Source organism: Vombatus ursinus, unplaced genomic scaffold, assembly GCF_900497805.2.
Source record: "Vombatus ursinus unplaced genomic scaffold, bare-nosed wombat genome assembly UNPS02014798.1, whole genome shotgun sequence".
NCBI classification, from domain to species: Eukaryota; Metazoa; Chordata; class Mammalia; order Diprotodontia; family Vombatidae; genus Vombatus; species Vombatus ursinus.
In genome coordinates this window covers 17,472,654-17,488,906 of record NW_020954576.1, presented here as the reverse complement: position 1 = coordinate 17,488,906, position 16,253 = coordinate 17,472,654, and the positions used below count along the sequence as shown (strand labels likewise).

General features: G+C 36.1%; 1 protein-coding gene across 2 annotated transcripts in view; it reads right to left on the bottom strand.

Moving 5' to 3' along the window:
- LOC114050150 (WD repeat-containing protein 64-like) overlaps window positions 1-16,253 on the bottom strand; it is a 172,956-nt gene that overhangs the window by 141,359 nt on the left and 15,344 nt on the right. For both annotated transcript variants that reach the window (XM_027871755.1, XM_027871756.1), the window contains exons 3-4: window positions 8,482-8,584; window positions 454-557 (exon numbers count right to left, since the gene is read on the bottom strand). In XM_027871755.1, the coding sequence (XP_027727556.1) occupies window positions 454-557; window positions 8,482-8,584 (207 nt within the window). The remainder of the gene's footprint in view (window positions 1-453; window positions 558-8,481; window positions 8,585-16,253) is intronic.

The window sequence follows — 16,253 nt, the reverse complement described above, 5'->3', positions numbered from 1 at the left end:
TATCTTTGCAGGTTCATAGTGATATTATATAGAAATTATCAGCATGCTTCCTATTAAAATCTCCCAGGGATACTTTCAGTTGGAGATGAAAGCTTTTAAGGTTAGGAAGTTAAAAGAAGCTTGAAGTCACCCTAAGCTACCAAATTACCTATTTCTCAGGGTACTCTCAAAACCATTTTCTTTATGAATGTTTTTAAATTTTTTCAACTAAGCACTAATCCAGGTTTATCCTATGATTGTATCAGTACCACACTGTGCAACAGAGGATTCTGGGACAGTGCCAGGTTTGGTGGTTTCAGTATCACAAAAAAATGTATCACGAAGTTTGCATTCTCCTCAGGGATTTGGCTGTATTTTTACCTGGGGTGATAATTTCAAACTGTGGTTTGCAATCCTGACTGTGCTTGATGCATTACTAAAAAAAAGTGATAAAAAGACAACTGTTTAAATTACCTGACTGTTGAGGACTGTTATTGATCCTTTCTGAGTTGCTATTATCAGGAAATCCAGTTGAGGAATCTTGACAAGACACTTAACCACATCACGTTTCCAGCCACCTGTCAATGGCATAATAATTCAATTGATTTCCCAGCTGAAGAGACTCCAAAATCCATTTGTTAGGTTTAAAAACAAACAAAAACCTACTCTGAAAAAGTCTCAGGGCACAATTAAGCCAGAAAAAAAGTCAATCAAACAATAGTAGCTGCTGCTAAGCCCCGATTTGTCCATAGGATATCAATCTGATGACACAGAGCTGGGGAATGACATGCTACATAGGACCCCCAAATAGAGAACCCTGCTCCCAAAAAGGGATCGTATTTTCTGTTACAGTCTATGGAGTGGGTTTTTTTTTTGTTTGTTTGTTTGTTTTTGTAAAGCATTATCTCTCCACTGAGATTATTTCTGCTTAGGAATCCCAGCTTTCTCTAAGTCATAGCAGCTTACTGGATATAGAGTTAACGTCATTTGAGGCTCTCCAGTATTAAAGAACAAAACTACCTTAATTCTCTGAAATTTCATTTTATTGTAGTTTGTTTCAAATAATTTTGAAAACATACAAAATATGTATAGTCAAAACTCTTCACTTACATTTATATGGTAGAAATAGCACACAAGATAATTGACCAAGGTGGTTATGGTTCCTGTATCTCTGTACATTTAGAAGGATCAGACAGAACAGATGATGAACCTTGAATATGTCAAGGTAATTCTTAAAACTACTGCCAGGTCATCCTTTGCTCCTACGAAATTCATGGTTTGCATAGTGGGCTATCATACCCTTTCCTAAAGGCAAGATGCTTGCTCCAAGAATAAAGAGATGAAAATAACAATACCCTCAAATTTGTGGAACCCTTCTGTAATTCTAGCCAATAATTCAATATTTCAATACTTGATCCACAGCAATGTCACATCAATCCAGGACATCCCTGATGTGGATAATGGAATCATTACTAGGAATGTTTGAAGTGTCTGCTAAAGGGAAAATAATTGTCATTAGCCAAATCTGATTTATTAGGCAACTTGAATGATGAAAATGTGCTAATTAACATCACAATTCCCTTCACTCTCTTGGTTGGGGAGTCTTCCCGACCTTCGTTGGGTCTTTGTTTTAGGGAAATTGGTGAGAGCAAAATACTGCCTTTAGAGGCTGTTGTCCAATAAAGCATCCTTCACATATATTAAAAAGCTGTAAGATTCCTTGCATATATAATAATGGAATTAACTTTGTTTGACAACACTGATTATTAATATCAAGCAAAGCATAAAACAGAGAGATGTCTGATCATCAAAAACATCTGCCACTCTCACAACGCTATAGTGGATAAAATGTTAAGCTCTGAGTAGAAAGCTGGGTTTCACTTTTCTCTCTGATACTTAATAACTGTGTGACCTTGGGCAAGTCACTTATTTTCTTTAAGCTTCCCTGTCCTGTAACAGTCCCAACCTTATACAGGTTACTATGAGACTCAAATGAGATAATATATGCAAAGTACATTGCAAAACTTAAAGCACTATTTAAATGTCTATCATTGTTAGGTTATTTCCCAAATAGAGTCAAAACTAGAGCGGGATTCCCTATAGATAGTGATGTCTTTCTGTTTGCAAATGACATGGTGCTGATTGCTTCAAGCCCCAGCATTACAAGAGAGTTTGGTCCGACTAACCACATAAGAAAAAACCAAGTGATTAAACAATACCTTGTGTTTAGACCAGTGGTTTAAAACTCAAATAGAAATGGTGGCCACTAAGCCATAAGAATCTCTGCAAACCACATGTTGAATTAAAAAATCACATTATTGTCTATGTTTTATTGTATTTTTATTCGTTTTGTTAAATATTTTCCAATTACAGTTTTAATCTGGTTTGGGCCACACTCAGGAGGTTTTGTGAGTAATTTGCTGCCTGTGGGCTGCACGTTTGACCTCTCTGGTCTAGACTTCAATAGGCAGTAGTACCAGGAAGAACTGTTCTCTCCATATAGAAGTCATAGAGAGATGCAGATGGGCAGTGAACTGGGACCAGAATTAAATAGAAAGATGGGAGTGGGGCTCAGTAATAGTTAGGGATTTTTCTAAGCTCTTCAAAAATTTTATTAGTAGCTGCTACTTACATAGTATTTTAAAATTTTCATGTGTTATATAATTTTATTCTCAACACTGAGGGAGGTAGTTGTTGTTCAGTTATTTCAGTCGTGTCTGACTCAGTGACCCCATTTGAGGGTTTTCTTGGCGAAGATACTAGAGTGACTTACCATTTCCTTTTCCAGCTCATTTTACAGAAGGGAAAATTGAGGCAAACAAGATTAAGTGACTTGTCAAAGATTACACAGATAGTAAGTGTTTGAGACTGGATTTGAACTCAGATTCTCCTATCTCTAGACCTAGGTGCTCTATCCACTGTACCACCTAGCTGTCTACAGGTATTCTAATCCTTGTTTTATAGTGGCCCCAAGAGGTTAAATTATTTACTCATGTTCATACCATTCAAAGCAATTCAACAAGATTTTATTAGACATTACTGTGTACAAGTTCTACGTGCTGGGGATCCAAAGACATTAAAGGGAAAATGCCCCTGTCTTCAAAGAGCTTAGATAGGACTGGAATTCTCAAAAAAGGTTTTCTTATATTTTTACAGTTAATAGACATCAGAAGTTGGGATCAAAACCAGGTTTCTATCGACTCCAAGCACAGCAGCTTTTCTTAGGCACAAATCTTTAGTTCCTTTAGCTGGTATGAGGCTGCTGGATGGATAGGGTACTATACTTGGAGTCAGGAAGACCTGAATTCAAATCTCATTTTACAGATGAGGAAATATCAATATATTTCAAATCCTGTCTCACATACTTACTAGCTGTGTGAATTTGGATAAGTCACTTAACCTCTGCCTCCATTCCTTCACCTGTAAAATGGGGACAATAATAGCACTGACCTGCCAGGATTGTCATGAGGATAAATGGAGATAATATTTGTAAAGAACTTTGTAGACCTTAAAGTACTATATAAATACTATTATCATCAAGCATGGATTATGGTTTTTTGTTTAACTTTAAATACATTTTTATTTATATGTTTTGTTTTTACATTGCCTAAATTTCCCCCTGTATTCCTCTCCTCTTTTCCCTCTCAGAAAGCCATCTCGTATAAGAAAGAATATTTGGGGGTGGTGAGGGGATGCAATTGGGGTTAAATGACTTTCCCAAGGTCACACAGTTGGTAAATGTCTGAGGCCATATTTGAATTCAGGTCCTCCTGACTCAGAGGCCTGTGCTCTATCCACTGCACCACCTACCTGCCCCAAAGAAATATTTTGGCTGTCATATCATATTTCTAACTCATATTAAGATTTCAGTTCATAAAATTACAAATTAATATGTTTTCCAAGAACTACTTCTCAGTCATGAGTCTGATGCAATTCCTCAGTGAGTTTTTTTAACCTAAATGTTAGACTTTGCATTTTATCCCCGTGAAATTAATCTTGATAGCTTCAGCCCTGTGTTCCAGCTCATTGAGATTTTTTGGGATAGTGATTTTGTTATCCAGTATACTAGCTATCCCTTCTAACCTTACATCATTAGTCAATCTGATAAGCATGCTGCTCCTGCATTCATGCAAATCACTGATGAAAATGCTAACTAGAAGAAAATGAAGCATGGAGACCTGGGGCAATCCACTAAAGGATGCCATCCAAGTTAAAGTTGATCTGTTAATCAAAATAATTTATGTCTGCTCAACCAGTCCTGAAACTACTTGAGATACTATACTATCCATCACTGAGGCTGAATGCTCTTGTCTGTTAGCATTATCAGGAGATATTTTGTTAAATATCTTTCTATAACCAAAAATATTAGGACCAAGACATTCTCCTGTTCTACTATTCTTTAGTCAGTGTTTAGTCATTTTTCAGTCATGTCTGACTCTTTGTGACCCCAATTACGGTTTTCTCAGCAAAGATACTGGAGTGGCTTGACATTTCCTTTTCCAGCTCATTTTACAGATGAGGAAATTTAAGCAAACAGGGTTAAGTGACTTGCCCAGAGTCATACAGCTAATAAGGGTCTGAAGTCAGATTTGAACTCATGAAGATGAGTCTTCCTGACTTCAAGCCTGGCACTCTATCCACTGCACCATCTAAAGCAAAATATTATTTTGGATGACTTGTTTATTACTAGTCTGTGCTAGAATAGTTATGATTTACATTTTAAGTGTTACAAACAAATCTCTTCCAGAATTTTACCAAGAATTGACATCAAGCTCAGTGGTGTACCTGGAATCAACCATATTTTTCTGCTTTTGAAAATCAAGAGAACATTTGCTTGCTTGTGTCTTGTGGCACCTCTCTGCATGATTCCACAGAGATCACTTTCAGACAGTTCTATAATCTTCACAGGAAGTTCCTGCAATTCTCTTAAACCTAATTTGTCTGGTACATGTAACTTGAACTTATCTGTTATATTGAATTTTGGCCAACAACATACTCTCCTACCATCTTACTAATTTTTGTTTTTCATTTCTTTTCTAACCATTTTTGCTATATTCTTAACAGTTTGGAGTTCATTTTTTTAGGAGAAGAAAACATTTGTTATGCTATTTTCAAGCAGGGTTTCTATATCTTCTTTGCATCATTTTGTCCCTAATAAAGTACTTTTTGTTGTCCATAATATTTATGGCTAACCTTTAGTTCATGTTAGGAACTAACCCTTCTGATTTTTTTTGGCATCTTACCACTCTTTTTTTATCCTTGGTTATTTGCCTTTGATTCTATCTCCTATCTATGCCCATTAAAAAAAATCTGAATTCATTCATGAATACCCAGTACAACCACATGAGTTCCTCTAGATAGCTCCTTACCTCTTGCTAGAATCAACTATGATGAATTTCATTCTCAAGATATAGTCCCTATCTGTCCTATTCCTGAACTCTTTGAAACATGTTCTCCTAAAGTCTAGATTATGTATCATACCATAGCCAGTGCTTACCTCTTTATTCCAAACTCTAAGATGGCATGGTTACCACTCCCTGAGCTTCAGGTTCTGCTTGTTTTTATATATTTGTTTGCATATTGTCTCCCCTGTTAGACTGTGACCTCCTCAAGAGCAGAGACAATATTGTTTTGGGTTTTGGTGGTTTTGGTGTTTTTTGTTTATTTGTTTTGCCTTTCCTTGTCTCTCTAGTGCTTAGTGCAGTGCCTGGCCTGCAGAAGGTGCTCAATAAATGCTGAATGACTGACTACCTTAACAAACAGCTCTACATTTTATTGGTAAGGATCAAGTCCAGAACAGAAGCTTACCTTGTCACTTCTTCTGTGTTGTTAATAATGAAAACATCAGCAAGTATTTATTAATTGTTCTGCTTTTATCAGTAAAAAATCTCCAGCAGATGTCTGCTCACTTGAAGTCTCCAATCAAAACTATGCTCTGCTATAATACCAACTTTGGGGTTTGAATCAAAAACTCAAATCCATTTTCTCCTGCTGGCCTGGTAGTAATTTACTCCCACCTCTTTTTCTTCCTTCTTTGATCTTCATCCAAATGATTTCCATCATTCCATACTCCCAACAAGGATTTGTGCTTTTCCCCAGAAGTTTATCACTTCTTCTGTACAGTGTTAAACTGCCTCCCTCCCTATATAACTTGTTCCATTTGAATGCTGTATGCCCTTTTATTATGATATTCCAGTCACTGGTCACATTCTACTACGTCTCAATGATACTTATGAGGTATCCCCATGTTAAAATCTCTAGCTCACTTTGTCACCTCTACTCTGTTTATTTGCATATAGATACAACTTAGAACAATAAGAATCATTTTAGCCCATATTCCTGTTTTTTTTTTTCCTTTTGTAAATTACTAAACAGCTCTTCTTGGGTCATAATTGTTGCTCTTTATAGAATCTGCTTCATTATATTTGAACATTTTCTTCCTCCATTTTTCAGTTTAAAATCCTCTCAATCATATCAGCTAGTCTTTAGGCAAGTAATTTCCAAACCTCCTTAGATGTACTCTATCCATGGTGATCAAGGGTCTTTCTTGGATCTCAAGCCATAGTCTGCAGAGTTAAATCTCTCTGACACAACTACTCGTTTTCCATATTTTACTTTCTCTTTGAAACTCCTTTCATTTGGTAACCAAGACATTAAGGTCACCAGTATTTACAAACTCTTCATTTCCTCCTACCATCTTGATAATATCTAGAGAATCTTTCTAGATTTTTTTTGGCAGTATCATTTATTCCCACTTAAATCGCCAGAAGTGGATAGTATTCTTGAGACTTGACATGTCTTAGAAGGCTCTCTGCATACATGTATTATGCAACCCAATGCAACAGAAGATTATTAATCACCTACTATTTGCAAGGCACTGTGCTAGGTGCTAGCAATTCAAAGAAAAGATGTAAAACAGTCCCTGCCCTTAAGGAACTTGCATTCTCCTGTTGGCGCCTGGGTCTCCAAGTATGATCTTGTCTGTTCCACATTTAGTCTTTCCTACACCTAAATGTGCGCAGGTGATAGAAGCTCAGGTATGCATGAAGCACAGTTCCTGGACATAGTAGGAGCATAATAAATGCTAGTGACTGACCTCTTTTGAGTTAGTAATATGTGACATCATGGGGCAGCTAGGTGGCATAGTGGATAGAGTGCCAGGCCTGAAGTCAGGAAGACTCATTTTCCTTAGTTCAAATCTGGCTTCAGACACTTACTAGCTGTATGACCCTGGGGAAGTCACTTAACCCTCTTTGCCTTAGTTTCCTCACCTGAAAAATGAGCTGGAGAAGGAAATGGCAAACCACTCCAGTATATTTGCCAAGAAAACCTCAAATGGGGCCAGGAAGAATCAGACATGACTAAAATGACTGAACAACATGTAACATCATTCTTACCCATGAATACAGAGTGAATGCCCTGGTACAATGTTCCTAGAGGACCAATATAGTATAGAAGAGAAGCACTGGAATGAGTGAGGGGTTCTGGGGCTAGCTCTGTCAAAACGTGGATGTGTCACACTGCACATGTCAATAAGCCTTTCTGAGCCTCAATTTTCTTACTGTATAATGAGGGTTTGGGATTAGGTAATCTAATTCTATGTTCCTATGAGCTAGAATGTCCTTCAAGATTAGATCCATTCAGAAACCTCACCAAGTCAGACTAATTGTGGCTGCATTGTCAACCTGAATTAAAGAATTTTAAAAGTTTAATTACAAAATATTTTATAAAAAAGCACTGCTTGATTCACTACTGGAGTCCAAGTTAGTAAGATATTAATGTCTTAATTTGTGATTGTTATTAAAGCTCTCACGTTCTTCTTTAGGAAAACCTGAATATCATGGCCTTCTCTCCTTCACTGGGCAGAATGAGGACCAATAGGTAAAAATTATAGGGAAGCAGATTTTAGTTCAAAATAAAGAGATGGAATTTGACAGAATTCTCTAAAAGTGGAACATCATCTTCATCATAATTATCATAGTAGTTAACATGTATATATTGTTTACTATGTGCCAGGCACTGTGCTAAGCATTTTGCAATTATTACCCATTTGATCCTCAAACAACCTTGGGGGGTAGGTAGTATTGTTATCACCATTTTACAGATGGGAAAATGAGGCAAACAGGGGTTAAGTGACTTTCTCATGAAGTTGTGAGTTTGGAGGGAGGTCTTCAAATGAAGGCTAGATGATCATTTATTAGGTTCTCATGGGGAGTACTAAAGTTTCTGGCAGGGTAGGTTGGACTTCATGGCTGCTGAGGTCTCTTAATTATGTGATTCTATGATTCTCCTGCAAGTGTTCTTTGTGAAGTAGTTACATTAAGCCTATCTGTTCAGCAATTGAAGTTGATTCTATACACAAGCATATCCCCTTTCTTCCAATATTTAAAACAATTAAATTTAATTAATTAAATTAATCTATAGAAAAAAATGTGTAAAACATTCATTTTGGATATAGACATTAAAACCCATATTTATTTCTAGGAATGTTAAAAGTAATACCTGTAAGTCCAATTCTTTGTTTTCTGGAAACAAGAAAAACCAAATTTTCTTCATCAAGCTGAGAAGCAAGTGCATCTTCTTCTGATAGAAAATATCCAAATATCTAAAATAAAAATCATGTCTGTAAATTTACACAATGACTTAGACATGCTCCATTTTCTCAATACTATTTGTGATGATAATTGAATTTAAACCCTAACTCACAAAAAAGGAAGCATCTTATCAATGTTGGAGTGTTATGCTCGCAAACAATAGGTTTGTGAACCTATTATTATGTGCACCTAACAAGCTGCATTATATTTTGCTTATATTCCATCTATGGGTGATGATTTTTCATTGTTTTTCCTTTTATAGAGATGAACAGACTCACCAATCAATCTTGACCTGATTAACAGACTAATCAAGTATTGCAATCACCCAATGTTTTTCTTAGCCAGTTCCCCTCACCTCCAGAATCATGACCATCACTGATAAATGTGGACAATTATGTGGTTAATGTCAGCCTTGTAGAAAGTAAAATGTCTTTAGTTGTAGTGGAGATCAAGGATAAGGAAAATTAACTCTGCAATTCTGAATCTATATGACACAAAGTATTCTAGAGAATTGAAAATTATATCTTGGCCTGTCATTATTAATATTTTTTTAAAAAGAATAAACCTCATTATCCAAGCAAAACAGCAAAATAGAGATCTGAAAAGTTTTTCAGTTTGGGATATACACAAAAGAATACACAAAAGTAAATGAGCATGGGGGCAAGAAAAATATCAGTTCAACTAGAATAGAGAGAACAATCTTGCTCAGAATAGGTATTCTCTCAGCAGTCTGTACGGTTGCAAGTCCTTGGAAGTCAAGGAACTTAATGGAGTTGCCTCCCGTACCTGTCCATGGTGTGGAGGGATCCAGTCCAGTCTGTCTGCTCCTCTCCTCTCACCATCTCATCATGTGTATCCCTATCCAACTGAACTAAATGCCTCATGCAGCTACACATGGTCATTTTCAGCACCCTCTCAGTCATTGAAGAGTCAATCTCCCTCAGCGTAAGCAATGGGAAGCACAAGGCTGTCGATCACATCCAAGAGGATGTGATACAGATTTTCTTTTATTTTGGTAATTTTGTTTGTATTCTGAACTTAACAAACACCAAATAAAATGGGAATTTTCCATTCATAATAGAACAGAGAAAAAAAGATTGTACATGAAAACTGTAAACCTTTATTATATACAGATTGTTTTTCTTCTTATCTAAGTTCAACCTGTAGTTTTCAAAACTGTTCTTGTCTAAGCTTCTTTCTGAGCTTCCTCCTGCTATGTTCTTTATATTTTAAGAAAGATTCATCAAATAACTCTGTTTTCTTTATGTAATAAACTTTTTTTGTTATCCTATCCCTATTCTTCTTTGCACTTCAAATCATTCCCCCAATTGAAAAAATGGAAAAAAAGAAAAAGAAAACTTTTTTAAAGAAATATTCATAGTCAATCAAAGCAAATTCCCATATTAGCAGTGTCCAAAATGTATATTTATTTGGTATCTTGAGTCCACTACCTCTTTGTCAAGAGGTGAGTATCATACTTCATTATTAGAACTCAAGAATCACTTAATTATTTTATCAGATTTCTCAAGTCTTTTAAAGTAGCTTTTTCTTCATGATGTTATTGCAGAAATTTTTTTCTTGGTTCTATTTACTTCACTTTGCATCAATTCATACAGGTATCCACAGGTTTCACTGAAACTATTTCATCATTTTTTTATGGCTCAATAATAGTCCATTACATGAACATATCGTACTTTGTTTAGTTATTCCCCAATAGATGCATACCTCTTTGGATTCCAGGTTTTTTTCTGTTTCTTTAACTACTATAAAAAGATTCTTTTCAGCTTTCTTTCATCTCTTTTGGATATAGGCCTAGCAATAGTACTTCTGGGTCAAAACATAGGCACAGTTTAGTAACTTTTGAGACATAGTTACAAATTACTTTCCTGAGTGACTGGACAAATTCATATCTCCACTAACAGTGCATTAGTGTGCCTGTTTTTTTTTTTTCCTGTAGTCCCTTTGTCACTGTCACTATCATTTTCCTTTCTTTTTTTTTTAGTATTTAACAATCTAATGGAATGTGAGGTTGTTTTAATTTAGATTTCTTTAATAGATTTGACGCATTTAAAAATATATTTACAGATCCTTGGATTTCTTTCTTTGAAAACCATCTGTTAATATTCTTTGGTTATTTCTCTACTGGGGAATAGCCCTTGTTCTCATAAATTTTATTGAGTTCTTCATATATATTGGAAATAAAGCTTTTATCAGAGAAACTTGCTGAAAACATTTTTTTCAAAGTTACCTCTTTCCTTTCTAATTTTAAATGCATTGGTTTTGTTTTTGTAACCTTTCTAATTTCATGTGATCAAAATGTCCATTACGTTATCTATGATCCCTTCTGTTCATTGATGGGTCATGAATTCTTCCCCTATCCATAGATCTGAAAAGCAATTTTTTTCCTTATTCCTATAATTTCTTTATAGTGTTCACCCTTTGTGTCATACATCCACATAGATCTTTTCTTGGTACGCAGTGAGAGATTTTGGTGAGAACCTAACTTTTCCCAGGCTTTCCTCCAGTTTTGGTAGGTGTTACCTCAAAGCTGGGGTTTATTACATTTATAGTTTTCCTGATATAGAACCAACCTGGCATAGGATATATTTGATTATAGGATATAATTTTAATGTTGTTATAGAATATTTGCTGATATTTTATTTAATGTTTTTGTATTGGGGATATTGATCTATAGCTTCTTTTTCTGCTTTGTCTCTGTGGTTTAAATATCAACCATAGAAAAAGTTTAGAAGGGACCCTTATTTTCCTAATTTTGCAAAGAGTTTACGTAATATTAGAAATAATTATTCTTTGAATGATAGAATTCACTTGTAAACCCATGTGGTCTAGTAGTTTTTTCTTTGGGAGTTGATTTACAGCTGATTCAATTTCTTTTTTTTGTATATTCAGTTATTTATATAATCTCTGTAACCTAGTATACTTTTAAAAATGCATTTTAAAAAATTCTAAGGGGCAGCTAGATGGTGCAGTGGACAGAGCTCCAGCCTTGGATTCAGGAGGATCTGAGTTCAAATCCAGCCTCAGACATTTGACACTTACTAGCTGTGTGACCCTGGGCAAGTCATTTAACTCCTATTGCCTCACCAAAAAAAAATTCTAAGAGGGTTACCTAGATTCACTAGAATACCAAATGGGTCCATGACACAGAAAAGGTTAAGAAACCCTGCCATACAAGGATAAAAAATCTGGCAACATCATTCAGTAATTATTTTTCATTTTTAATAGTCACAGACTAACAAAAGACAATGAGTAAGTGCTAAGTGCTTACTAAAATGTATTATACATTTCATTCAATTCAACAGACATTAAACAAATATACCATGTTGAAGGTACTTCTATACTCTTGAAATTGCTCCAAGGATAAGTGGGGAAGGCAATGTTTTTTATTCATATTAATAGCTTTTACTTTTATCCCTGAAATATTTCTTTACCGCTCAATTTATAGAGATCTTTTAATATTTGTTATTTATAAGTTGTTAAAATTTTACTGCTGCCTCTTTAAAACAAAACAAAAACAGTTCAATAAAGCCTGTCACTCACTACGATAAAATCCCCTACAAAGCTGTTTGAAGCCATAGATCATATCTCAGTGCATGTATGTCCCTCTGCCCCTACCAGCCATTGGTATAATGTAGTCAAACATAGTTGGCATTCGGCAACTGTTCATTAAGTCTAACTTTTCTGAAATCATTGTCAACTTTTCACGGGGCTTTGATTGAACATAAGCATTGGAAATCATGTTTGGTTTATTCTGAAGGAAAGGAAAGAGAAAGTACTCACTCCATATATCCTTTCAGTTTCTAAGACAGGTCAATTCTACCTTTACAATATCTCACATATCCAATCTTCACTCCACTCATACAGCCCCTGTCCTAGTTAAAACCATCATCCCTTCTTGCCTGGGCTGCTGCAGTATTGTCCTATTTGACCTTTCCTCAAGACTTTCCCTTCTCCAATCTGTTCTCCACACAGCTGCCATAGTGATATTCCCAAAGCTTAGGTGTGACCATGTCACTCCCCTGCTCAATAAGTTCTAGTAGTAATACATGACTGGTGAAGTGATCAATTGGTCCAACCATTCTGGAAAGCAAATTGGATTCATGCTCAAATGTCAATTAATCGATCCACAGGCAACAAACATCTAACTTCCTGGAATTGTGTGAGATACTAGAGATACAGAAACAAATGTTAAAAAAAAAAGTCTTTACCCTTGAAGAACTTAAGAGTCTAGCTGGGAGAGATACTATATATACATATAGGTATTTGCAAGATATATACAAAATTAATATAAGGTAACCATGAAGTCTCTTGGTAATTCAATAAATATCTATTACCTACCTAAGTGCCAGGTACTGTGTTAAACACTAGGAATAAAAAGGTGAAAGATAGTCCCTCCACGATCTAATGGGAGAGACAACATGCAAAAATAAAACTATGTACAAAAAGGACTATATACAGGATAAATTGTAAATAATCATTGGAGGGAAAACACTAGAATTAAGAGGAAAGACTTCCTATAAAAGGGAGAAATGAACTAGCAGCAAGTGAAACTGGAAATTACTTTCTGTAAAGGTCACATGAGCTGAATTTTGAAGACTTCCAGGAGGCCAAAAGTATGGTGGGAGTACATTCTAGATATGGGGAAAAAAAGAATTTCCAAGAGACCCCCCCCCCCCACTGCTAGTCATAGTTTTTAGAAGGTCAAAGACAAAAAAGAAAGGTCCTATATGCACTTAAATATCCATGATAGCATTCTATGGTAGTAAAGAATTGGAAATAAAATAGTGTCCGTCATTGGATAAATGACTGGATAGACTATGATAAATGAATGGAATGGAATATTATTGTCCCATAAGAAATTATGAATGTGAAGAATTCAGAGAACAATGGGATGACATATGAGTTTATGCAAAATGAAGTAAGCAGAACCAGGAAAAGAGTACTAGTAGTACTACTACTACTAATAATGATGATAATGATAATAACAATAAAAATAACATTTATATAGAGCTTACTGTGTTCCAGGAACTGTGCTAAGTATCTCATTTGATCTTCACAATAACCCTGGGAGGTAGATGCTGTTATCTTTATTTTACTGATAAGGAAAGTAGGGCAAAGAGAGGTGAAGTGACTTGCTCAGGGTCACACAGCTAGTAAATGTCTAAGGCTGGATTTGACCACACCAAGGTAAATGGAAAGAACAAAAAATGAAATTGAAGCCTACACCTAATTATAATAATAAGGTTAGCTCTGATAAGAGATGAGAAAACACAGCTTCCCTTCTTTGCAGAGGTACAGGGCTATGGGGATAGAACACTGTATATGCCCTCAGACATAGTCAAAGGGTTAGTTCATTTTGTTGAACTGCTTTTTATCTCTTTTTTTTTTATTCTTTATTATGAGGGGAGGCTTGGGAAGGAGAGGAAACATTTGCAAATGAAGGCGATGTAAAGACAAAAGATAAAAGATCTCAAAAATTTTTTTTTCAAGTTCTATTAGCTTTTATTGTCTTTAAGATCAAATACAGTCTCCTATGTTTGCCATTTAATACCCTTCACAACCTGGGTCTAGACTACTTTTCCAAGTATCACTTCCCCTCATGGTCTCTAACATCTATTCAGACTGGCCTTCTTGCTGTTTCTCAAGTATACTGAGTGACCTTTGAAAAGTCACTTAACACTTTTGGCCCCAGTTTTCTTACCTATACATTCATTTATACGGCCTTTGCAGTCCCTTCCAGCTCCAAATCAATGATCCCGTAAAATTACCTTGTATTTCCTTTGTCTTTCCATATTTATTTAGAGCCATTTGTAGTCATTTAGATGTCTTGTTAGCCATATTTCCTTCCATTTTAATAATTTCCCTTGTTCTCTAGGTTTTTAACTTAATTTTGTTCCTCCTGAGATCTTAGGCAGTTTCCTTTTTTCTATATGTTCTCCTATAGCTTATGAGGACCTTAAAGCTGCCTTAGCCTCTGCATGTGAGGGAATTCACTTTTCACTAGTCCCAGTCCAGGGAGCAGGCTCCAAGAAGCTTCTAAGGGAACAGGTCTGGTCTCAGTTGAATGCTAATCCCCTTTCCTTAAGGCTTAGTGCAGCCATACACAAACATCCTGATCTACTTCCTTCTAGCTAAGTACTGTGGCCCCTAGGCAGAGAGCACTGCCCTTCCTCCAGACAGAACATTTTTACTGTACTTTCCCCCTCTACAAGTGTATAGGCAGAGTTAAGGTCTGTTGCTTGCTGCCATAGAATGATGGGTTCAGGAAAGGGGCAAGGTATGCTAGCAGATACTGAAGAATTGGCTATTAAATAACTTTTTGTATGTGCTGTCAGAATTTGGGGACTGGTACAGAGGGTGAGTGAATGAGTTAGGGATTAGTGCAGGGGTGAGGAACCTGTGGGATTTGTTCTGTGAAGTTTTAATTCAGTCAAAGGGCCTCACTCGGAGACCTAGAGAGCCACATGTGGCCTCAAGGCCGCAGGTTTCCCACCCCCAACCACATAGCCCCCCATTAGTGTTTTTTGCTGTTAGTGTATAAGGCTATCTTGTTCAGCCTCTTGTTGTGTTGGTATACAAAGACAGCTATGATTGCTTTTCTTCTAGTATATTACTGTTCTTCCAAAGTTTGGGGGACTTTTTGAGAGTTAGTGGGGACTAGAGAAATTTTCTTGTCTTCCATTTGTTGGTCACATGACCTGGAAGTCAGCCTGAAATCTTTAATTGATATTTTTGTTCTTAAGTATTTATGACAGATATGGTCAGGCCACATCAACAAGCATTTACTAAGCACTCACAATGAGCCAAGTACATTTTGTTCAATGGCTGTCAACAACCTCCACCCCCATTCCACCTCATTTTATGAATACGACTTAGTACAATACAAACACCTGTCCCAAACAGCATTGGGCAACCAGTTTAACTCAGATTTTGGTCATTAGAGTGTTTCTACTGCCACTTGTATTTTATTTCAATAGGGATAAAAATGCTTTATTTATTTTTGTGCTAATGAATGCTAGTTTCCCAGAAAAAAAATAAATTCTGTGAAAGATATGTGGTTTGGAATAATTCCCTACATTTAGATATCTCCTATATTCAAAAAACCTAGAGCAATGGACAATCATCCAGCAAACTCATGCGGATTTCTAATTACATTTTTTTTTCCCCTAGGGACAATACAGCAACCCTAGGAAGTAAAAGGGAGCAGATGTGGGGAAAGAGGAGTAATTGCATATGAATCTACCACTTAGTACACAGCAACCATAGTAATTAGAGCTGGAAGAAACTTTAGTAATTCTCCCCAATCCATTCATTTCACAAAAAAAAGGAAACTGAGCCTAGAGAGATCACGTGACACCCAGCTCCAGACCTTCTGACTCAAGATCAACTGATCTTTCCACCATAATACTGTAATGAACACAACCCTAATTAGGGCATAGCAATGAGGGCTTTTCCAACTGAGCTATTTAAGATCCTAAAAGATGATGCTGTTAAAGTGCTGCATTCAATATGCATGCAAATTTAGAAAACTCCACAGTGGCCAATGGATTGGAAAAGAACAATTTACATCTCAGTCCTAAAGAAGGGCAATGCCAAGGAATGTTCAAATTAGCAAAAAATTGTGCTCATTTCACACTCCACCAAGAATATGCTGAAGAG